A 24,603-nucleotide genomic window follows, 5' to 3' on the forward strand; every position below is an offset into this window, starting at 1 on the left:
ACAATATCAGGGAACCATTATCACTCAATATTGCTGTATCATTAACATTATATATATATTTTTGAATAATTATTGCATTACTTATCAAGATATAAGTAAGGGTGATATAACAAAAGAAGTTTTTTGCCTTAGATTTATTACCGTTCTTTGGCACCTACTTAATGTAAGGGGATACCTTTTGAGAACATCCTGTGACACAGCATGTGAGAAGTACAGCTTGTACTTGGTCAAAGTGCCAAGTGTTGTACAAGACAGCCTACCATAGTTGCCATTTTTTTTTTAAAAATGTTTGATAACTTTGTAGTGAAGAATTCACCAACATCGTAACAGGCCAAGTCTGTGCGATCATTTTATTGAAAGACTGATGTAAAAAGTTCATATTCTTGTAATAGTTTGTGTTATCGCTATATCAGACATTTGTATTTTTATATTTTACAGATTTCATTAAATGGATTGGAGATTCTTTGCCTTATGATTGATAGAATGGGAGAAGAGTTTAAACCACATGTTACTACAGGTATAACAGTCTCTCACAAGTTTCTCTACTTTTTCATGAGTTTGACAGCACAATTACTAAAATTTAACAACCAGTTACAAAGAAAAAAGATTTTTCAATATTTCAAACTAGTTTTGGTCTCCATCAACTGTGTTGAAAATAAAGGAAAGTAGACAACTTAAAAGATAAAATTGTCCTATGACATCATAGTAATGTCACGTAATTGAGTGATGTTGAATGAAGATTTTGGTAATACGTAATTGAGTGATGTTGAATGAAGATTTTGGTAATACATCACATTATGAGGAGAGTTAAGGGAAATCCACTGAGGTCTAAAAGCCTTAAACATAAAATCTGAAATTCTTACATGCATCAAGTGGGGAATTTAAAACTAAAAAAATGTGAAAAGGTAAAAGAGATAGTCAAATATACTAGTTGTCTAAGTATATGCTAGGAATTCGATTGGAATTTGATGTATTTAGTGCATGCCCTAGCAAGATTTGAGTCAAAAGTGTATAACCCTTTTCATTTCTTAGGTCATTTCGCTAAATAAAATGATAATTCTGAAAAAATTGGAGTGAATGAATGATCTGAAATTTTACTTAGGAGTTAATTTGATAGACCTACATTAAATGGTGTAAAATCTGGAAATATTAATTCCAGTGGCATCATGTCTTAAAATGTCAGTTTTGTCTCTTTCATGCACCAAGTGAACAGTGCTGCGCTAAGCTATTCATGTGAATAAATATATCCTGCATTTTGATGAAAATAGTTCATCTCAGTTAGATAAGAGAATATTTTTTTCATTTGAACTTAAATCTATAAGCTGCCTGTTTCCAGATTCATGCTAATTTTCATGGATTTTTTTAAAATTTATCAAAAAGTAAAATATTGTCAAGTGAGCAAAGAAAGAAATTTACAAATTGAAGCACTTGAAATCTGCATATGCTACTAAAAATGGGAGAGAATATGCAAAAAATAGCCCTGACTTTGTTAGTTATGCAGTAGAACTGTGGCAGTACATATAAATCTTTGTAATCAGTCATTAATTGAATTAACATGATTGTAAATTATTTCTTGAACTGTAAAAAGATATACTCTAATGTAACTAAAGTTATTCATTTGACCAAAAATACTTGGTTTATAGTATTAGAATGATAATAATTGTGTCATTTCTCTGTTTTTTTCCATAGTTTTGACAGCATGTATTGATAGGCTTGGTGACTCCAAAGAGCAAGTGAGTATTCTTGATCCATGCTAAACTTTACTATAGGAACTTCTATATTTTGATAAAATTTGAAATTAGAGCATTCACCACTGGCAAAACTATAAATACACATAGATGCTCAAGTGTTTAGTCCAGTTAAAATTCCTGCATGCCTACATTATTGAATTCAAGAGCATTTAGACATTTATGGTCTTTAATGTTCAGATGAACTGTGACAATGAGTAATAAAAACAAAAATAACGATTGTCCTTTGTTAAACTTTCTATTAATGTGCTAGTGTGATGTCATTTGACAGTTACGTTTTGCTAATACATGTCATACTACCAGGGCAGTCAATGCATAAATCTGTTTTAGTGTTTTTACATTGCTCACTGAGTTGTGCATATTATAAACAAGCAACAACAGCATATGGTCATGTGTTTCTTATGGTGTCTGATTAGTGCCATTCTTGTTTTCGCCCCGCGACCCTGCCAAGCGAAAAGTCGAAAATTAACAAGTTAAAATGGCGGGGGCGCAGAGTGAAAACATGCTAATTAGCGAGGGGATGGGGCGAAGTTTAATAAATAGAACCTCGTTCCGCGAGGGCCGGTTGAGATTTAAGAAATATAATAGCTGGACGAAAACACGCTAATTAGCGGGAGTGCGGGGTGAAGATTAATAAAGAAAACTTTGCTGCGTGCCCCCGCTAATTAGCGTGTTTTCGTCTCGTGACCCCGCCAAGTAAAAAGTTGAGAATAAACAAGTTAAAATGGCAGGGACGCGGAACATAGACATGCTAATTAACGTTTGGCGAAGTTAAATAAATAAAACTTTGTTCCGCTGGGGCGCTGAGCAACATTTAAGAAATAAAACAGCGGGGTCGCAGGACGAAAACACGCTAATTAGCGGGGGCAGGGGCGAAATTTTATAAATAAAACTTTGCAGCGCACCCGCTTATAAACTTGTTTTCGTCCCACAACCCGCCAAGCAAAAAGTCAATAATTAACAAGTTAAAATGGTGGGGGCGCTAATTAGCGTGTTTTTGCCCTGTGTCCTAGCCGTTTTATTTTTTTAAACGCGTCCCGCGTCCCTGCGGGGAAAAGTTTAACTTCGCCCTGCGCCCCCACTAATAAGCATGTTTTCGTCCCGTGACCCCACCGTTTTAACTTGTAAATTTTCAACTTTTCGCTTGGTGGGGTCGCGAGGAAAAAACATGAATTGCAGAAATCAGCCACCATAGTTTCTATCTGTTAATGCACGTCTTCTTCTCTGTTTATGTATACCTGCATGCATTATTTTTGTATGAAAGAAAATGTTTGAACTCGTCTTGTTTTTGGAACAAGACTGTATTGCATTCTATATGTTGTAGGTGCGAGAACAAGCCCAACAGTTGCTGTTGAAACTCATGATGCCAGCCTCAACCCCACAGGTAAATTTGTTTAGAGTATTTTCAACTGGTAACCACTTAATTTGCTAATCTGGAAACAAATATAATTTAGAGACTTAACATCTAACCAAGAAAAAGTTTTTTGAAAAAAAAAAACAACTCTGAATTTGGTACATCTTTAACTTCAAATTCAAAACAGTCAATTCTGAGTTGGTGAGTTAATACTAATTTATTTCAATTCAATTGTGCTGGAAGCTATAAGCTTATTGAAACACTCTTGAATCAGTTTCAACGCACATGGCAAGCAATCGTTAGTTTCTTAGTTGAAGGAGTGTATAGAAATGATAAAAATGAACAACTAACAAGAATAGTTTGACTTTTGTAAAATATAGCATATATTTTCTTATTCTGATTGACTGGCAGCAAAATATCTTTTTATGCCACCGCAGCATCTGCGATGCGGTGGCATATAGCGATTCACCTGTGTGTGTGTTTGTTTGTGTGTGTGTGTGTTATATAGATTATATAGTGAACTTAAAAAATCTTCTTGTGAAAAACCACTAGTCCAATTTCAACCAAACTTGGCAGGATTGATCCTTGGGTGAAGGGCTTCCAAAGTTGTTCAAAGAATTTCATTTTCCATGCAGAAATCTGGTTGCCATGGCAACCAAAAGGAATTATAAGAATAAATTAAAAAAAATCTTCTTGTAAAGACCAAAAAGACCTAGAGCTTAGATATTTTGCAAAAAGGCATTGTCTGGTAGACCTCTACCAAGATTGTTCAAATTATAGCCCTGGGGTCAAAATCGGCCCCGCCCGGGGGTCATTGATTTTCACTATATGTACATATAGTAAAAACTTAAAATACCTTCTTGTAAAGACCCAAAAGGCCTAGAGCTTAGATATTTTGCATAAGGCATTGTCTCGTAGACCCTTACCAAGATTGTTCAAATTATAGCCCTGGGGTCAAAATCAGCCTGCCCCGGGGGTCATTGATTTTCACTATATGTTACATATAGTAAAAACTTAAAACACCTTCTTTGTAAAGACCCAAAAGGCCTAGAGCTTAGATATTTTGCATAAGGCATTGTATGGTAGACCTCTACCCAGATTGTTCAAATTATAGCCCTGGGGTCAAAATCTGCCCCGCCCGGGGGTCATTGGTTTTCCTTTTATGTATATAGTAAAAACTTATAGTAAAACTTTAAAAAAAAATTCTTCTAAGCAATTGACAAATGCTAAAGGTTAGATATTTTGCATGAAACACTGAGAACTGAACTTCTAGCAAGATTGTTCAAATTATAGCCCTGGGGTCAAAATTGCCCTCGCCCCGGGGGTCATTGATTTTCGATATATACATAATAGTAAAAAAATAAAAAAAATCTTATTTATCTGAAGGTACAAGGCTTAGAGCTTTAATATTTGTTAAATAAATATCATCTATAGGTACTCTACCAAAGTTGTTCAAATTTTGCTCTCTAGTGTCAAAATTAGCCCCCGCCCCGGGGCCATAGGTTTTCCTTATATGTTATATAGTAAAAACTTAAAAAATCATCTTCTCTTAATTTACAAATGCTAGAGTTAAGATATTTTACATGAAACATTGTGTAGTGAACCTCTAGCAAGATTGTTCAAATTATAGCCCTGGGGTCAAAATTGGTTCCGCCCCGGGGGTCATTGATTTTCATTATGTACATATAGTAAAAAAATAAAAAATTTTTTGTCTGAAGGAACAAGACATAGAGCTTTGATGTTTGCTATATAATATCATCTATAGGTCCTCTACCAAAGGTGTTCAAATTTTTCCCCTGGTGTCAAAATTGGCCCTGCCCGGGGCATTGATTTCAATTATGTACACATAGTAAAAACAGAAAATAAAACAAATGTTTTCTGAATGGGAGAAAGCTACAGCTTAGATATTTGACTTGAAATGTTGTTTGGTGGACCTATATCAAGATTGTTTTGAATTGAACCCTTGGGTCCAAAATTTTGCCCTTGCCCAAGGGACAGTGACCTACTTTCTTGTCCTTTGATGTACAGCAATGAAATTTTGACCATGGTGCACAGTTTTAGTTGTAAAAATTGAACTTTGATATCAGGTGACCTAGATTTTGATGATGTGACCTACTTTCTTGTCCTTTGATGTACAGCTATGAAATTTGAACCATGTGCACAGATTAAGATGTAAAGTGAACTTTGATTTCAGCTGACCTAGATTTTGACAAAGTGTCTTACTGTGTTGTCCTTTGATGTCGTCATGAAATTTTAGGCTGTGTGAAATATGACCTTCACCACCAAAATTTACTAGACTCGAGTGCATTGATATATTCCTACTCTGATGATCTTTTATTGAGTTAACAACAGATTTAACCACTAATCTGATAATAAGAATTAGATTATTTATAAGGTCAGGGATCTATGCATTATGACAATCTTCAAAATTGTATAGAAACAAAACAAAATCTGTTCCTACACTACTATTTAGTATTGTATTAATGCGGTGGCATAGCATTTTTCTCAAATGCAATCTTGTTACCTCTACATATATAAATTAGATAGTTTTGATTGCATTCTTGTATAATATTGAGTGTTATGGAGTGAAAACTTAATGCTTATTTGAATCACCACCAAGTCTATTTCCTGAAAGTACCAGTACTGGTGACTTCTGGGGGGACATGGTGGTGACCCTAGGAGGGTTTGAACCCACAATTACAGGGCACATTAACCACAGACTGTTCCACAGCTACCTGTTTTGTTTTCAATCATTCAAACAACAGGCCTCTATGGTCGGATGGTTAAGTTTGCCGACTTGAAATCACTTTCCCCTCACAAATGTGGACATGAACTTGTGATTCTTTTATATAAAGGAAGCTATCCAGCCTGCTTATGGAAGTTGGTGGTTCTACTTAGGTGTCTGCTTGTGATTAAATTAATACACAAAGGGGTACCTGTAGTATTCTAAATAAGTAAAGGGTAGAAAGTCACCTTTTGTCCCTTACAATGTTGATATGACTTAAAATTCCACAAAACAAACAAATATAGCATAATTATGATTATATGTATATTTCTCTGCATTAGGGTTGTATATATTGTACACTGTGATATAACAATGTGCTTAAATATTGCAATCTAACTATAATGTTGTATAATGAATGTTTTCAGTATGTGTTTGAGAGGATAATGGGAACATTTAACCACAAATTGTTTCATGTTAGAGAAGGTGTATTGCTTTGTTTACAGAATACAATCAATAGGTAAGATGTTTGATCCCCATGGGTATCATTCTGCATGGCATTCACATTACAGAATTCCTGACCCAATAACAACATGAACTAAACATCTTCAACATTTTCTTAATGCATAAATGTGTCTAATTCTATTTAACATATTAGTAGATTACAATAATAATTTCACCACAAAATATTTGTGAACAGAACAGCATAATTATGTCAATGTTTGTGGTTAAATCTATTGTTACTAAAATAAAAGGTCAAGATAGGGGTCTATAAATTTCTGTGCACTACTATTTAAAAATGTGGGTTCGTATCAAGTCAGGAACTTAGGATTTATTTTGTAAGATGGAGCTATACTGGGAATTTCAGGAAGGTTGATGGCTATACTAGGCTCATGCTTGAAAAATGTTCAGAGGAGATTCAAAGGTCTCTCTTACCAGTAGAGCTTGAAAGTCAGCATAAAGTGTGACCTTCACTGTATACTTGCTATTTTCAACGTCACCAAAAAATAAAAAATGTGTTATATATTAGTGAATTGATTTGAGTCTTGAGCTTGCTATATAAAGTTACTTGGAGAGATTTCATCATCAAAATACTTTCATTCAATTGATAACTTTACAGAATTTTTCACATGTAGACATCACGGACTTTTGCTGTACGTATTGTTTTGCAATGTTGTTCAAATGTGTCATAAATGTTTTTATGGTATATGAGAAAGAACATCAAGTTTGTAATGCTTTTTTCAAAAATAGTTATGGATTTCTTGCAATGACTTCAGCATAATTTATTTCATTGATTTTATCAACTACTAGGTTTTAATGTTTATGTATATGTTTTAATTCTAGGGTAGTATACAGCAAAGCAGTGCCAACAGATGAAAATTAGTTTGCTACTCGAATATTGTCCTTGGGATCCAATTCTATAGGCTAATTATCTCTCTTTGCAAATCATCTCTATTGTGTATTATGTATCATCAATACTCATAATAATGTAGATAATTCTATTGAGGTGCAAGAAAAAGAATAAGTTTTTAGAGCTCCAGAGATGAAATGTCTAAAATTAAAATTTGAACTTTACTTGTTTCTCATACCCACACTGAAAAACCTGCAAACTTATGACCCGTCCTCATTGTACTTGTAATAATACAAACATTTAAAAAAATAGAGGATATTAAATGTGTGTAAATTCAATACTGAATTTATTGTACTGGTTGTATAAAATTGTATATTATGTGAGCCTATGGTAAGCATAATATTATTTCTTTCAACTAGTTCAATAGATCAAGTCATGAATTTACAGAAATATAAAGTTTCCAATTATCGCATAACCAACATAAGAACAGTTTACAGTGAAAATTATGCTTTTTTGTTAATGACAAGCCTATGGTATAACGCTAAACATTGAGCGCTTCTTGTCAACCATGTTTGTATAAAGCAAATGATGTCACATAAAAAAATATGCAAGACCATGCAATACCATATTAACAGAGTCCCACAGTTTGTGACAAGAAGATATTAATAGGGAGTCAATTAAAGTATTAATTAATCATGCCATAAAACTGTATTTACAAAGCTTTTTAATTTTTCGTAAAAAACCAAGAACAGGTATGGGGCAAGATGTTTACAATTGTCAAAAATTGTGCCGTCAATCTGTAAACTCCTTGAGGATCAGACACCACAGGTTTGTTTTCTTTTAAGTGAAGAACATTTATTTCATACACAATATCTTATTTCAACCATTCAAATTCTGGGCTATCCCTCTCAAACCCTTTTGACAGCATCACACTTTTTGTTAAGTTTTACAACTTTTTGTACAACTTTTTACCTTAATAAGATAGAAATGAAGAAATGTCAACATCTCTGGCAGGTTGAGTATTTTTTTTAACCTTAACAGCTGTAAAGATATTTGTATGTAACTTCACACACTTATTTGTGATCATAATAGGATTCCACTGTAAAAGGCCCGTAACTGAAGAATGGATTTAGACAGAATAATGACTCTTATAGAACTTAGAAAATTATTGCTTAAAAAAAAAGCTTTCACATGCATCAAACAAACAAACCTAAGGTATTCACTTGAATCTTTGAATGTTTTTGGCAGCTTAAATGCATATCACTGTCTAAGTCTTATTACAGTGATTAAAGCTTTTGACTGAATTATAGCGCTTTGTGAATAAGAGAAAAAATTTATGGCTTAAATTTTACATGAAAATATTTAGTCTTAAAATGACGACCTGTAGGTATTAATTTGAAATTTAAACACGTTTTTGGCAGCAAAATTGGAGGTCATTAACCAATGTCCATAATTCTGACATAGTTTATGACTGAATAACGCCCTTTGTATATTTAGAAAAAAAAATTGTTTTAAGTTTTGCATTCAAAACAACTAAAGTAATTCACGTGAAACTTGATATAAAATATGCATGTCTAGGTGGTCCCTATTGGAGGTCACTGTCTAAGGCCCATTGATCTTGACTAAATTTTAACCCTTTATAAACTTAAGCCTTTTTGGGCTTTTAAGTTTTGAGTGTAACATTAATCTTCCAAGTTAAAAATGAAACAAAAACCAACTACTGATTGTAATTTGAAAAAACTGCTTTTGACTTTGTTTCATTACTATTGTGTATCATAATTTTTATATTCAGGTGCGTGAGGCAGCTTTGAATACATTAGCAGAGATATACAGACACGTTGGTGAGAAAGTACGAAATGATCTTACAAAGCGATCAAGTATTTGCTCCACAGAGGTATTTTCTTCAATCTCAAATCTTAAGTTGTTAATTTAAAATATCACGTTGATTAACCAGTTTGAAAATATCCCCCATCACAGAGAGTTTAGTACATACAAGAAATGAAACTTTAAAGAGGACATACACTGTATAAGTTGTTAAAGTTGCGACACAGAAATATTTGCAAATATCAGGAATTGATGAAAATCTTAAAAAGTTTCTCTAGTTTGGATATTAAACCAACCAGTCATTAATTTCTACCCTTGCACAAATTGCTAATACTTCCAGAAGCGAAATGTCTGGAATTTTAAAAAAATTTAACTTTTTTGACACATGGAAATATTCACTTATAGTTATACCATAGTCACATGCTATCTTTATGGGCTGATGGTTGTTGGCCTAATTTGTTTGAATGAATATACATGTTGCCTAATGTTAAGACATGCTCAATATATGACCATTAATAAAAATTAATTCACAAGTGTTTCTGGTGGCATTGAAGTGTGGCCTATGCTTATATTGTCATGCAATTTACAGGTTGCCCAGATTTATAGGCCAAATGTCTAGACATAGGACACATTGTAATTTTAGCGTTATCATTATGGATTGTAAAAACAAGATGCATTACTTTACTGATGTCTGGTGCCCATTGGAAATTAAAAAAAAGAAATTTTACACTACAGACTGCTTCTTTTACTTGCCCTACGGAAATTAAGAAATTAATTTTTACACTGCAGACTGCTTCTTTACTTGCCCTACAGAAATTAAGAAATAATCTTTAACACTGCAGACTGTTCTTTACTTACCCTATGGAAATTTAAGAAATAAATTTTACCACTGCAGACTTTTGCATCATTTTACTTGCCCTTACCGGAAATTAAGAGAAGAAAGAAAATTTTTACACTGCAGGCTGCTCTTTACTTGCCCTACGGAAATTAAGAATGAAATTTTACACTGCAGGCTGCTTCATTCACTTGCCCTACGGAAAATTCAGAAATAAATTTTACACTACAGGCTGCTCTTTACCCTTGCCCTACGGAAATTCAGAAAAATAAATTTTACACTACAGACTGCTCTGTACTTGCCCTACGGAAATTCAGAAAATAAATTTTACACTAACAGGCTGCTCTGTACTTGCCCTACTGAAAATTCAGAAATAAATTTTACCACTACAGGCTGCTCTTTACTTGCCCTACGGAAATTCAGAAATAAATTTTACACTAACAGCTGCTCTTTACTTGCCCTACGGAAATTCAGAAATAAATTTTACACTACAGGCTGCTCTTTACTTGCCCTACGGAAATTCAGAAATAAATTTTACACTACAGGCTGCTCTCTTACTTGCCCTACGGAAAAAAATCAGAAATAAATTTTACACTACAGACTGCTCTTTACTTGCCCTACGGAAATTCAGAAATAAATTTTACACTACAGACTGGCTCTGTACTTTGCCCTACGGAAATTCAGAAATAAATTTTACACTACAGGCTGCTCTGTACTTGCCCTACTGAAATTCAGAAATAAATTTTACACTACAAAGGCTGCTCTTTACTTGCCCTACGGAAATTCAGAAATAAATTTTACACTACAGGCTGCTCTTTACTTGCCCTACGGAAATTCAAGAAATAAATTTTACACTACAGGGCTGCTCTTTACTTGCCCTACGGAAATTCAGAAATAAATTTTACACTACAGGCTGCTCTTTTACTTGCCCTACGGAAAATCAGAAATAAATTTTACACTACAGACTGCTCTTTACTTGCCCTACGGAAATTCATAAATAAATTTTACACTACAGGCTGCTCTGTACTTGCCCAACGGAATTTCAAAAATATATTTTATACTACAGACTGCTCTGTACTTGCTGTAAGGAATTCAGAATACACTTTGCACTACAGACTGCTCTGTACTTGCTGTACAGAAATTTAGAAATACATTTTACACTATAGACAGGGATCATTCTAGGGGGCGATTTCCGCGATTTCTCGCAAAAAAATCACCGAAATCTCAGAGAAATTTGTAAAATGAGAGAAAATCTCGCACGGCAATTTGAGCCGTAAAATGTCTAATCACAATCTAAAGAATGCTAAAATTACACAAAAATATGACGAAAAATTCATTATTCCCATCAATTTAATTTCAAATTGTTTATTAATGAAATCAGTGTAAAAAAAACTCCAAAAAGTAGTCCAACACATTGAATTATTTAGCCTAAAATAATTGCCGATTCACCGTACAGAAATACAGTATGATGGCTGACCTTTATCTATCTGTAAGTCGAGAATTTACACAAAACACTTTTAATTGATTTTAATAAAAATTGTAAGACCATCACAGACTAAAATAAAAATGGACATGGTCAAAAACAAATACCGGTAAAATTTGTCTTCTAAATGTCACAATCAACCTCGGTAAATTTTGCCGTAAAGAACAAATTTAAAAATTTTGTTTTTACGATTCCTGATGAAATAGCCGATAATAAATATTTTTTATTGAACAAAACTATTTAATTTTATATAATTGCAATCAGCAAAAGCTAAGAATTGTGAATTTTCAGCGGAAAACAGACAAATATTCATTTGTCACATATTTTCGCGATGTCGTGATATAAAAAAAATACTTAAAGGAAGCTGAGTGTTATTTTAAAAGTGTTTTATAACACTAAAAATGATGTTTATGAATAAAAATTACTTAAGATATTGTTTATATTTGTGGATATGGAGATATTTGTCATTATGTGTTCAGGTCACATATTCAATGAATATATTTTTTAATGTAGGGAGGTGTGTATTGTGAAGAGAATCAATAAAGAAAACAAAATGTAAGGTTATAAAAAAAATATTCTTCAAATCTCAACAATCACTTCTGTACAGTAACAGTGTTGTCCATTAGGAACAGTGGCTGCAAATAATAGTTGTAATAGATATCCATGTATAATTTCTTTTATATTTCAGAATAAAGATGTTATATTTATTTTTCACTGAATTAGAATTTTATTATGTTTAAAAAATTCACAAAATTAAAAGGCATAGGATCATGTGTTTAAAAAAGTGAAAACAAAATCACTGTAAAAAACAGAGCTACATCTTCTTATATCCTCATAATAGTTGTAATAGATATCCATGTATAATTCTTTTATATTTCAGAATAAAGATGTTATATTTATTTTTCACTGAATTAGAATTTTATTATGTTTAAAAATTCACAAAATTAAAAGCATAGGATCATGTGTTAAAAAAGTGAAAACAAAAATCACTGTAAAAAACAGAGCTACATCTTCTTATATCCTCTGTTTATATGTACAGTGGGATTTTAAAAAGTTAGAAAATTTCCATATTTTTAACCTCTCAAGAAAATCTAATTTCTCTCATTAAAATTTCTCAAATGAGAGAAAATCTCTCACTAAAAATCCTGACCAGAATGATCCCTGTATAGATAGCTCTTTACTTGCCCTACGGAAATTCAGAAATACATTTTACGCTACATACTGCTCTGTACTTGCCATATGGAAATTCAGAAATACATTTTACTCTACAGACTGCTCTGTACTTGCCGTACAGAAATTCAGAAATACATATTTTACACTGCAGACTTCAATGTGCTTACCGTATGGAAATACAGATATACATGTTTTTACTGTGAATTGCTCTGTGTTTTCATATTGAAATTCTCATTGACTAGATAATTCATACATTATCCTATAATCTAGCTATCTTTTTCCCTCCAAACACTTTTCTTCCTTCTGTCTGAAATCTAGTGACTGTCAAAACAGTGGGGACTATGTGTCTAATGGTCACATTTTCTTGTACTTAGTTACATTTCACCTGTGAAGGAAAAGTGATATGTTTCATGGGAGAAAATTAAATATTATTCTTTTTTTTCTGCAAATTTCAGATTAAATCAAGTTTATGCCAAATTTGATGAAGTTAAGACGTCAGGAAACATGTTGGCCACAGCAGACCTTGGTGAGTTCAAAAATTTACCAAATCTTTTTATGTTTTTGACAGTAATCCACAAATCAATAAAAACAAATGCATTTAATTTCTGATTGTGTCTTGAGAGCCACACACAGGTAGTGTTTTCTACCAGTCCTCGTGAAATGGGAGGTCACATGTACATTGTGTGTACAGCTTCAAGATAAGAAATAATTGGGAAGAAGATGCTAAAATCCAGTACACTCACAGGCATCTTACTAATTAGAGGAGTGGAGTGATAGACAATGATGTTTATTTAAACACAATGATAATTTTTAATGGCTCATGTCTTGAAGGAGGCATTTTAAGATTGACTTTAACTTATATGGGAGATGTGAAAACTTGTTCATTTCCCTAACAGTCTCCTGTGTAACAAAAACAACAACATATTATTTGTGGTTTTTCCTTTCCTTACACTGTCCAGTATTAAAAATGCCATGCTCTCTGTCTTTGTTGTTGAATGAACTGTATATATATGGGTTTTTTGTTGGGGGGGGGGGGTAAATAAAAATGAAAACTGGTCAACAGGTATTGGGGACTGCTGTACTTGATACAATAACATTGTTTGAAGTGGAATGAGTTAACCACCTGAATATGTGTAATGTTTTTACCCTGCTTTGAATTCATTTGAAAGTTAAGGGATGTCAAAAACAAAGTGCAAAAATTGATCTGACAGCAGTATAAAGCCTTGTAAGACTGTACGGATATTGAAATTGTTGAAAGCTATTGCCTTCCTTTAAGAAAGTTGGCCTCTAATAGGAAACTTTTTTTTTTTTTTTACAAAAAATTAAAAAGGAAAATTTAAATTTGTGCACAGAAATTTCACATAGTTTGGCATGATGAATGTTGTCTTGAAGAAAAATATTTCACAGTTTTAAATGTCAATGTCATACAAACAATAAAGAAAGTCAGATATTTGAGGCTATAGGCTAGTTATTATGGTTTCAAGATATATGTTTTAACAAGATAGCATATGAATTGATTATTTTGTGAAAGTAATTCATCTTATAATTGAAGAAAAAAAAAAAAAGGTTTGTAAGTTCAAATATTCAGTCAGTCTTATACGATAATAAATAAATGTTCAGTTGTTCACAGCTTTCAGTCAATGACTTTTTCTGATGTTTCTGGAAATCATACAATAATATAAGACATGGTTTTTGACCAGACAATCTGTTAGTCATCTTTTTCATTTATTTCTATTCTGTAACTTTCAAGTGGTTTGTTTGTTTGAGATTTCATGTTGTTTTTCTACATGGTTATTTTCTCATTGAGCCTTAAAAGAAACATAGGGTGTTTACCAGTTCCTTCTGAGAAGAACATAAACTATGCAGCCCATCTTTTTTTTTATTTGTGAAACTGGATAACTGAATGTGAAAAACTTGTATTTTCTGTATTTTATTTTATGTCATATTCTTTGGACACATGCTAGAGTTGTACACAATAATTATTTTTTCCACACTTAAACTTTTTATCTCTTTTTAAGATACTTAATTTTATAACCAATTCTAACAAGACCCGCATTTTTCCCTATTGAACATAGAAGAACAGAAAGTGTGTGTTATTATGCAACAGATGCACAGTTTGACGTTCTATATTTAGACATGTGACATAATCATTATACACGTGACGTAACCACTAAAAATCTGACGCGCTTAAAATAAGTTCGAAACACAAATCAGGCGCAATTTTGCTTAACCATCAAGTACCGCAACATTTATTTGTTAATGTTGTGTTAGAATCTAAATAATATATCCAAATCAGTGATTTTATCGATTTTGATAACATCACTGTTTGTCGTTTTGGATGCGCATTATTATATCACTGACTCGGGCTACAAAATATTTTTTAAAAAATCATCATAATTTGAGTAAGTTCATTTTCATGAAAATTTGCTTCTTTGGAATTGAGTTATGTTCCCTTTTAATGGCAGTCTAGATAAATTTGTGATCTCTGTAAGGCCAGTGATTTTTCTCAACTTAATTGGGAAGAGGCCTTAGACTCTCGATTTTGGGAAAAAAAAATATCGCTAAAATTGCTTATTTGGGAGAAAAAAGCAGGTTTTTAAGTTCAGGTTTTTGGGAAAACTGCATGATTTTAAAAGAAAATTTTCAATTGGAAGAGGCCTTTTTTTTCGGAGTCTGTTATAAAATGTTTTGAGGAAAACATTAGCACTTCACATTGAGGGTGAAATCGTATGTATGGACTATCAGTTATTCATGCGGTTTCATAGCAAATATGAAAAAAAAATTCCCAGGTAACATTCTTTGTTAGGCTTCCTCACTAGAAAAAAAATTGAAATAAAAAAAAATATGGCAGAAAATAAAACCTGTTCCATCTTTTGTATTGATTTTCTGCCTCACAAATATCAGGAAGTCACATCTATCCAGCTAGCATTATGTAATGTCCGTAATGTCCGTGGTTCTACTCTGGTACCTGTTTTGTGCTTGAAATTATGTAAGACGGAGGAAACTGAGGTCTTCCTCTATGAGGGAAACTGTAAAGTTGCCATATGACCTGTACTGTATTTTAAACTAAGCAAAAAACAGAGAAGAAGTCACATGCTATAGGTACTATGCAATGAATATTTTTGTTAATTTTCGCTAAAAATGTTTGAAGATTTTGTCCAGATTGATATATGATCGAATCATTTTCAGATCTTTTGCTTGGTCAAGGTTAAATGCCTTATTAGAATCTATACTTTGTAATTGGAGAATGAGATAAGGGAAGAAGTAGATAAAGGTTGAAAAGGGGATTTATTGATCTATAAGACTTTAAACCTATAACCTGGTATAGTTAGATTAATAAGCCAATGTACCGAATAGTAGCTATATTTGTATGTGTATAAATATACACAAATGTTAACATGTTTATCATGATAGATGTTTGACATTCTTTGATTGCTCTGAAATCAAAAACAATCTGACTTTATGAAAATATTTAAGGAGAGCATACAGATAGAGGAAATTTAAGAAGAATTAGGTCATTCATTTTTTTTTTACTCTATGAGATTTGTGTAATAGGCATGACCTTTCAATTTGAAGTAAAATTATTGCAATGATTGTAGAAGTAAACTGGTGTAAGGTGGTGAAGACATGTTTCTATTGTCCTCTATCATTCAAAAGGCAGTTAACTCTATCCTCTGGTCATAACAGTATACTAATTTATATATCAACTCAATTATTAAGGTTTTTACTCCTTAAATGAGCCGTGTCATGACAAAACCAACATAGTGGGTTTGCGACCAGCACGGATCCAGACCAGCTTGTGCATCCGCGCAGACTGATCAGGATCCATGCTGTTCGCTATCAGTTTCGGTACTTGTAATAAGGTTTATAAGCAACAGCATGGATCCTGATCAGACTGCGCGGATGCGCAGGCTGGTCTGGATCCATGCTTGTTGCAAACGCACTATGTTGGTTTTGTCGTGACGCATTTCAAATGATTTAATTGTTTCATGTGAGAATTCTATTTTGTCAGTGGTGTAATACGAAGGTATAGGGTGCCTGTGGCCAAGTGCTTATGGTCATTGAATTCAAACCACTTGTTCCTCAGTACTATGGGTTCAAATTCCACTTTGGATTCTTTTATATGAGAAAGCTATCCAGCTAGCTCACAAAATGTCCAGTGGTTCTACTTAAGTGCCTGTTTGTGTGGGTAACTAATACCTGCACTCCAGTTAACACTGTTTGCATGTATATGTATATGATTTAACTCTGATACAAATACAACAGAAAGATCCCATTACTATGATACAATTGAATTTTAGTGACCATGATTGTATTCCCCAATTCATTTATTACAAAAAGTTACTAAAATAGTATAAAATGTCTTTGTATAAATTGAAGGAAAAGTTGGATTATGTCCAGGTCCAGTTACTGAAAGTATTTCATGGCCATTCTTTAATGTAATAGACCTTTTACAAGCTTTTACAATCTAATTTAAATTGTACAACTGACATAAAGGACTTTCAAATTGTTATTACCCAATTTTTTATTCTTTACAATGACTTAAAGACTGTTAACATAAATTGTCATTAAGAATGGCACATTGGTATGACCTGTTCACTAGTAATTTTTTATGTGGAAAAAGTGTCTCTTTTAACCTTGTTTGAAACTTTTGCTATTGAGTTTTTAGCTCACCTGTCACAAAGTGACAGGGTGAGCTTTTGTGATCGCTTTTCGTCCGGCGTCCATCCGTCGTCCGTCTGTCCGTCCGTCCTTCGTCCGTCCGTAAACTTTTACTTTAAATGACATCTCCTCATAAACCACTAAGCAAATTTCATCCAAACTTCACAGGAATGTTCCTTTGGTGGTCACCTTTAAAAATTGTTCAAAGAATTTAATTCCATGCAGATCTCTGGTTGCCATGGCAACCGAAAGAAAAAACTTTAAATATCTTCTTTTAAAAAAGCATAAGAGCTAGAGCTAAGATATTTAGCATGAAACATGTTCTAATGGGTGTCTACCAAGTTTGTTCAAATAAAAGCCCTGGGGTCAAAATTGGCCCCGCCCCAGGGGGTCATTGATTTTCCCTATATGCATATAGTAAAAACTTAAAAATTCTTCTTTTAAAGAACCCAAAGAGCTAGAGCTAAGATATTTAGCATGAAACATGTTCTAGTTTGTGTCTACCAAGTTTGTTCATATAAAAGCCCTGGGGTCAAAATTGGCCTGCCCCGGGGGGTCATTGATTTTCCCTATATGCATATAGTAAAAACTTAAAGAATCTTCTTTTAAAGAACCAAAAGAGTTAGAGCTAAGATATTTAGCATGAAACATGTTCCATGTTCTAGTGGGTGTCTACCAAGTTTGTTCAAATAAAAGCCCTGGGGTCAAAATTGGCCCCGCCCCGTGGGGGGGGGGGTCATTGATTTTCCCTATATGCACATTGTAAAAACCTAAAAAATCTTCTTTTAAAGAACTCAAAGAGCTATGGCTAAGATATTTAGCATCAAACATGTTCTCATAGGTGTCTACCAAGTTTGTTCAAATAAAAGCCCTGGGGTCAAAATTGGCACCGCCCAGGGGGTCATTGATTTTCCTTATATGTGTATGGCAAAAACATAAAAAATCTTCTTTGAAAAAACCCAATTAGCTAGAGTTAAGATATTAAGCATGAAACAGCTTTTTAGTGAGTGTCTACTAAAAGTTTGTTCAAATAAAACACCTGGGGTCAAAATTGGCCCCGCCCGGGGGGGTCATTGATTTTTTTTTTATATGTGTATAGCAAAAAACTTAAAAATCTTCTTTTGAAAAAAAACCCAAATAGTTTTAGAGTTTAGATATTAAGCATGAAACATCTTCTAGTAAGTGTCTACAAAGTTTGTTCAAATAGAAGCCCTGGCCCGGCCCCAGGGGTGTCATTGTTTTAAACTATATGTATATAAGTAAAAAAACTTTAAAAAAAATCTTCTTTTTAAAAAGCCCAATGAGCTAGAGCTTAGATGTTTAGCATGAAACATCTTCTTATGGGTGTCTACCAAGTTTGTGCAAATAAAAAGCCCTTGGGTTAAATTTGGCCCTGCAACGTTGGGGGGGGGGGGTGGTTGGGGGGGGGGGGGGCTATATACAGAGGTGAGCGACCTCTCTTTGTTTTGGTATAGATTTCAGTCCTATTCCAATATTAGGGTTACCTCCCTTTTGATGATTTTATAAATTGAATGTATTCTCTTATGCACTGGGTTTGTTTTATAAAATAATAATTCTTCTTTAGATTTATTCATTGATTATTTTTACATGAACAAAATTCTTTTTTATACCATATCTCTTTCCTTTTGTCGGGATGTTCAGAGATGTTATGTGAAAGTTCAGTTTGGTTTTTCATAAGCTGACTAAGCATAGATTTTTGACATGAAGAGTTTATGTCAACAAAGTTATAAATAAGTCTAATTAATATAAGTGTAAATATAGTTATCACCATGTGTTATAATAAATTGTTTTATAATAACAGCAGAGCTCTATCATCTTTATAAATGTTACCTTGTAAGGTTGTCAAAGAAAGAAAGACCAAACATTTTTGTGCTGTTGAACTAAACGAATTTTCATAACTGACATCCACATGATATTATAGCTCAAGATAATTAAGGTAAACTTTTGACCTGTTGGAACTTTAAAGTTATTTTAGCATTTAAATGCCATCAGTATATAGCCTGGTCAGAATACAAGGCTGTTTCACAGATTCTGGCTGTTTTAAATTTGCGGAATTTCAGCAAGTTAAGACTGATGACCTGCGGTTGTCATTGAAATCAAATCTTTACAATAAATTATTTGAAATATGGTACATTTATACTACATGTGTATATAAGCCTGAAAGATGCTCTGTCAGAAAGTATTCTATAATTGAAGCACTATTTTTAAGACAACATTTCTGCATGAAACAATACTGAAGTACTGCGACTGCCTTTTATGCTTGAATTTTGATGGCTAGATCTTTGATCTCTACACTGTTTTATTTAATAATGGTTTCCATGCTAGGCCTAGAAATGATACTATGCCTGTGACAGTCCCATAGAGAAAAATGGTCAAATGTCAGGGCTCATTTCTTGTTGAAAAGTAGAAAACTTTTACCAAAATGAAACATATAACTAAATATATAGCATTTTAGTATAGAGTTACATGTTATACAAATTTTATGAATGGACTATTATAATGAATGAATAAAAAAAAACATTAAAAGTTTAGACCTAATTTCTGATCATATTTAAAAGTATTATATTACTTGCTTTTACAAATTAAAGGGAGATAATAGATAATACTAAAGCCAGGATGTTTAGCTTATAACCTGATGTAACAACAAGGGAAAAACTTAAGCAAACAATATAGTGCCCCACCAGCGTGCAGCACTTCACATCTGTGCAGTCTGGCCTGGTTCTATACTGTTGGTGGCTCAATTTCTGTATATTGATATTAAAATCCCATAAATTTTGAAATTCCAAATTTTAAGCTGGACAGACCTGTTACATAATTTCAGCATACTAAAGTTTAGTTTTACAAGTAGATACAAATTGTTTTTTGACAACTGCTCTGCATGATAGACATTATTTGATCAATCTTCACAACACAACCTGTTTTCAAATTGAGATTAAAAATGTAACTGATAATTGAAAAATAACTGATACTAGTATAATATACTACTGTATGAAAATCACATGGCAGGAAACATGAAAGGACCCTGTTTTGTTTGTACGCTGTTGAACCTACAGACTTTCTTCTGTGCTGGTGTCCCATTGGCTTCCTGTTTACTATATCTTGTGCAACTTGCCCTTTAAAAGATTTTTTTGTAAACAAGTCAGTCTCCTGCAAAGAGATAATAATAAATGACAATTCAGTCAGGCATTGATAATATTGAACAGATATGGATATAGATATCTCAATTTCTACATGTTTATTAATTTTATGTAAAAGTTTTAAAAGTGTTTTAAGAAAAAGTGAACCGCTGCCTTAAGGCCAACCTAGACACCAGTATTCAGTCAAGTCACTGGTATACCCAAACATAGACAAGTCTGTCCATTTAGGGCCAGCATATTAGCTAGCCTGTTTATCTAGGCCAGCATCTAAGCAAGACTGTTCAATTATGCAAGCATCAACGCAAAACTGTTCATTTAGGCATGAATCTTAACCAGCCTGTTCATTTAGGGAGGCATCTATGCAAGACTTTTCATTAAGGCATCTAAGCAGTAAGCAAGCCTGTTCATTTAGGCATATAAGCAAGCCTGTTCTTTTAGGCAAGCATCAAAGCAAGACTGTTTATTTAGGCAAGAATCAAAGCAAGACTGTTCATTTAGGCAAGAATCTAAACCATCCTGTTCATTTAGGCAAGCATCTATGCAAGACTGTTCATTTAAGCCAGCATTGTAGCCTGTTCATTTAGGTATCTAAGCAAGCCTGTATGTTTGGGCAATGTCTTTGCCAGCCAATTGACATGTATGGTGTCTTTTATCAGCTGCTTATTATATTTAAAGTATTGTGACATTGAAATACTTATGTTTATTTTAATTATCTTCTCATATAGATAAGGTACTTTCTAGAGATATCTGTTTTGTAATACAATTCAATTCATTGTATATTTGAAATTTTGAAGTATTTTGACATTGAAATACTTTTAAACTGTATGTTAAAAGTTCAAAATTCAAAGTAGGGAAAGAATTTTACAAAATCAACAAACTGAAGTTATATGTATATAAAAACAGCCACTTAATTCACACAATAATCTAAGAGGAGAATGGTTTGAGCTAATAATTGAATTTTTCAGGACTGTGATCAATAATATAGTATTTCATTGATCAAATATTGACTACTGGGTGTGATCTACACTGATGTAATTACATACTAGATAAACTCGTACAATCTTGTACATACGATGTACGTCTTACATTTACATGCATAATATATACATATCATTATATAAATATTGCATGTAGGACACTTACATGTTTATTTTAATTATCTTCTCGTATTATTATTATCTTAGGCGCATATAGATTAGGTACTTTCTAGAGATATCTATTTCGTAATATAATTCAATACATTGTATACTTGAAATTTGAAACCAAAAGCTGTATAATGAAATTTCATGGTGTCTTGTTGAATGGTCGGATGTAAGGGAAGTTTTATTTGTTGAATTTTGAGATGTTTTAATTAAATATAAGACAAATATGCATAAGATTGATTTCAAGCAATAATCGGGAAGAAAATAAAGGGTTTGGTAGTTCTGTACTTTTCTTTTTTTATACCCCTGCACAACAAAGTTGTAATTATACCCCTGCACAACAAAGTTGTAAGGGGGGTATACTGGAATCAGTTTGTCCGTCCGTCCGGCCGTCCGTCCGGCCATCCGTCCGGCGGTTTTTTCTTGTCCGCCCAATAACTCAAGATTCCTTTGACCCTTAGTCTTCATATTTGGCATGGAGGTTAGTCATGATTAGTACATGACCCCTATTGATTTTGAGGTCACTAGGTCAAAGGTCAAGGTCACAGGGGCCTTGACTTCAAAAAGCTTGTCCGCCCAATAACGTAAGATTTCTTTGACCTACAGTCTTCATATTTGGCATGGAGGTTAGTCATGATAAGTACATGACCCCTATTGATTTTTAGGTCAAAGGTCAAGGTCACAGGGGCCTTGACTTCAAAAAGCTTGTCCGCCCAATAACTTAAGATTCCTTTGACCCACAGTCTTCATATTTGGCATGGAGGTAAGTCATGATTAGTAGATGATCCCTATTGACTTTGAGGTCACCAGGTCAAAGGACAAGGTCACAGGTACTTTGACTTCAAAAAGCTTGTCCGCCCAATAACTTAAGATTCCTTTGACCCACAGTCTTCATATTTGGCATGGAGGTTAGTCATGATTAGTAGATGACCCCAATTGACTTTGAGGTCACCAGGTCAAAGGTCAAGGTCACAGGGACTTTGACTTCAAAAAGTTTGTCCAACAATTAACTTAAGATTCCTTTGACCCACAGTCTTCATATTTGGCATGGATGTTGATCATGACTATAAGGTGACCCCTATTGATTTTGAAGTCACTTGGTCAAAGGTCAAGGTCACAGGGACCTTGACAAAAAAAAAAGCTTTTCTTCTCAATTGCTTAAGAATGTCCTTTCCGCAATGTATTGATTTTGACATTTTCACATTTGAAGCACGTAGAATACATAACTTAGCAATGCACTGGCTAAGTAACCTCAGATTTGGCAGGGAGGTTGTCCTTGAGCTCTTAAAGGCCACTGTTGATTCTGACAAAGTGGTATGCGGGGGTATTCAGGCCATGATAGTGGCAGTTCTAGTTTAACCAAATATAATTTTGTACATAAAGAAAAAGACAAAATCTGTTTTTAGAAAATTTAAATGTCTTGTTGGTTTTTCCATTCAGAAAGTTGTGTCATCAAAATGATCTTTATTAAAAAGGTAAAAACATAGACATATTAGGATGCATAGGGGACTTACCAATATTTTAATTTATTATTTTTTTTTTAATTTATCTTCTTCATTACCGTTTTCAAACAACCATTTTTCTTGACAGAATTTATGAATTCAAAATTTCACTTAAATTGAATTGAAAAATTATAAGATGGTTTAAACTGTAATGAAAATACATGTATTAGTCAGTTTTTGCAAACTGGATCACTTTTAACTTAAGTCTGACATTAAATATAGTGGTCACATTATGTTCTGGTAACTTATATTGTCATAATATTGATATATCACTCTTGTCCAAGTACACCGATTATTAACTTTCTGTTTCTATTCATTTTATTATTTAAGGTACTTTACATACATTTTTATCATTAAATATATGGTTTTTATCATGGACTTAAGTCATTAGGGTTCTTACAATTTGTGATTTTTGGCTACATTTCATTATTTACACATGTTTAAATGTGACCTAAATCCCCCTTCAAGTTAAATGGACCTTTACTCTGTAAATATTTAATCTTTCTGATCTGTTTCTAATTGGAGTATACCATTTATCGATAAAGGTCATTTCACCTGTGTGTCACAGAAATGTTTACTTTGTGATATTGTAAAATATAAAATCGTTTCTAATTATAAATTGGTGTATATTTAATGGATTTAAGAGACGTATATATACGGGAATCTGTGCATTGCCGATATAGGTTTTCTTTAAATGGTGTTGAATTCGAGCCATTCTATTTTAACTGATATTGAATGAAAGGGTAACAAAAAATGTTTGAAATTAATTTACTCCGTTGAATAAAGGTTTATGAATATTCAAGCAGGTATCTTTTATGGCACGTAATTAAGTACGAAGTATTACGAGGAACGAGGGTTTTCTTTAAATGGAACATGTTTTAACATTACATCATAAAGGAATGCGAAGTGTTCATGATTTTATATCAGCTGGATATTATGTCAGGTTTTAACATTTGAAATTTTGATTTGAAAATTCCGATTTATAATCTGTTTGTTAAAGAAGATGTGTAAAATTGATTGTCACAAGTGCGATTAAAATGCCCTCTATTGTGTTTAACAATGTACAGTACAAAGATTTAAATTAAACAGTGAATCTGATGGACTGCCATGAATAGGTCATAATTGTTGTTAAAGTTTTGTAATGGATTTAATCCATTGAAGAGAGGAAAAAAAACAAGTTGAAAGAATGCCAATGTTTGTACTATAAATGTTAAATTATTTTGGACATCCTTCAAGAAAAGATTAAGTTAGGATCGAACGGTCAGATTTGTTGACATTCGGTTCATTAGAAGAGGCTATGGGCTGTATTTATACATGAAGACAATAGATCAGTTATTGACACTGCTAGTCATGTTAGGGTTAAAGTGTCACATACATGGCAAAAGTTTGGTAATATTTATATAGGCAATGTTATGTATGTTGACTGAATGGTGTGAAACGTTTTTGTTAAGATCAGTATAATTGGTTCGGAATAGCTGTTGAAGGATTTGCTACATGGGATAAATGACATATCAATAAATTTATTGTGTTTTTATTTTTATTTTAAGTAAGTGATATAAAGAAGCTATAAGGTATAGTGTGTGTTAGTGTGTGTGAAAATAGTTTATTTAATATCCTTACACGGAAAGCTGACTTTTGTAAGAAGATTT

The 24,603-nt window shown here is 33.0% G+C and overlaps 1 protein-coding gene across 1 annotated transcript in view; it reads left to right on the plus strand.

Moving 5' to 3' along the window:
* Positions 1-24,603, plus strand: part of LOC132758784 (CLIP-associating protein 1-like) — a 140,320-nt gene that overhangs the window by 17,680 nt on the left and 98,037 nt on the right. Inside the window, exons 3-8 of the mRNA XM_060750481.1 lie at positions 439-517; positions 1,690-1,733; positions 3,073-3,132; positions 6,253-6,344; positions 7,928-8,003; positions 8,968-9,069. Coding sequence (XP_060606464.1) covers positions 439-517; positions 1,690-1,733; positions 3,073-3,132; positions 6,253-6,344; positions 7,928-8,003; positions 8,968-9,069 — 453 coding nt within the window. The remainder of the gene's footprint in view (positions 1-438; positions 518-1,689; positions 1,734-3,072; positions 3,133-6,252; positions 6,345-7,927; positions 8,004-8,967; positions 9,070-24,603) is intronic.

This window comes from Ruditapes philippinarum, unplaced genomic scaffold (genome assembly GCF_026571515.1).
Source record: "Ruditapes philippinarum isolate M1 unplaced genomic scaffold, ASM2657151v2 ctg1302_1_1_1_1, whole genome shotgun sequence".
Taxonomy (NCBI): Eukaryota; Metazoa; Mollusca; class Bivalvia; order Venerida; family Veneridae; genus Ruditapes; species Ruditapes philippinarum.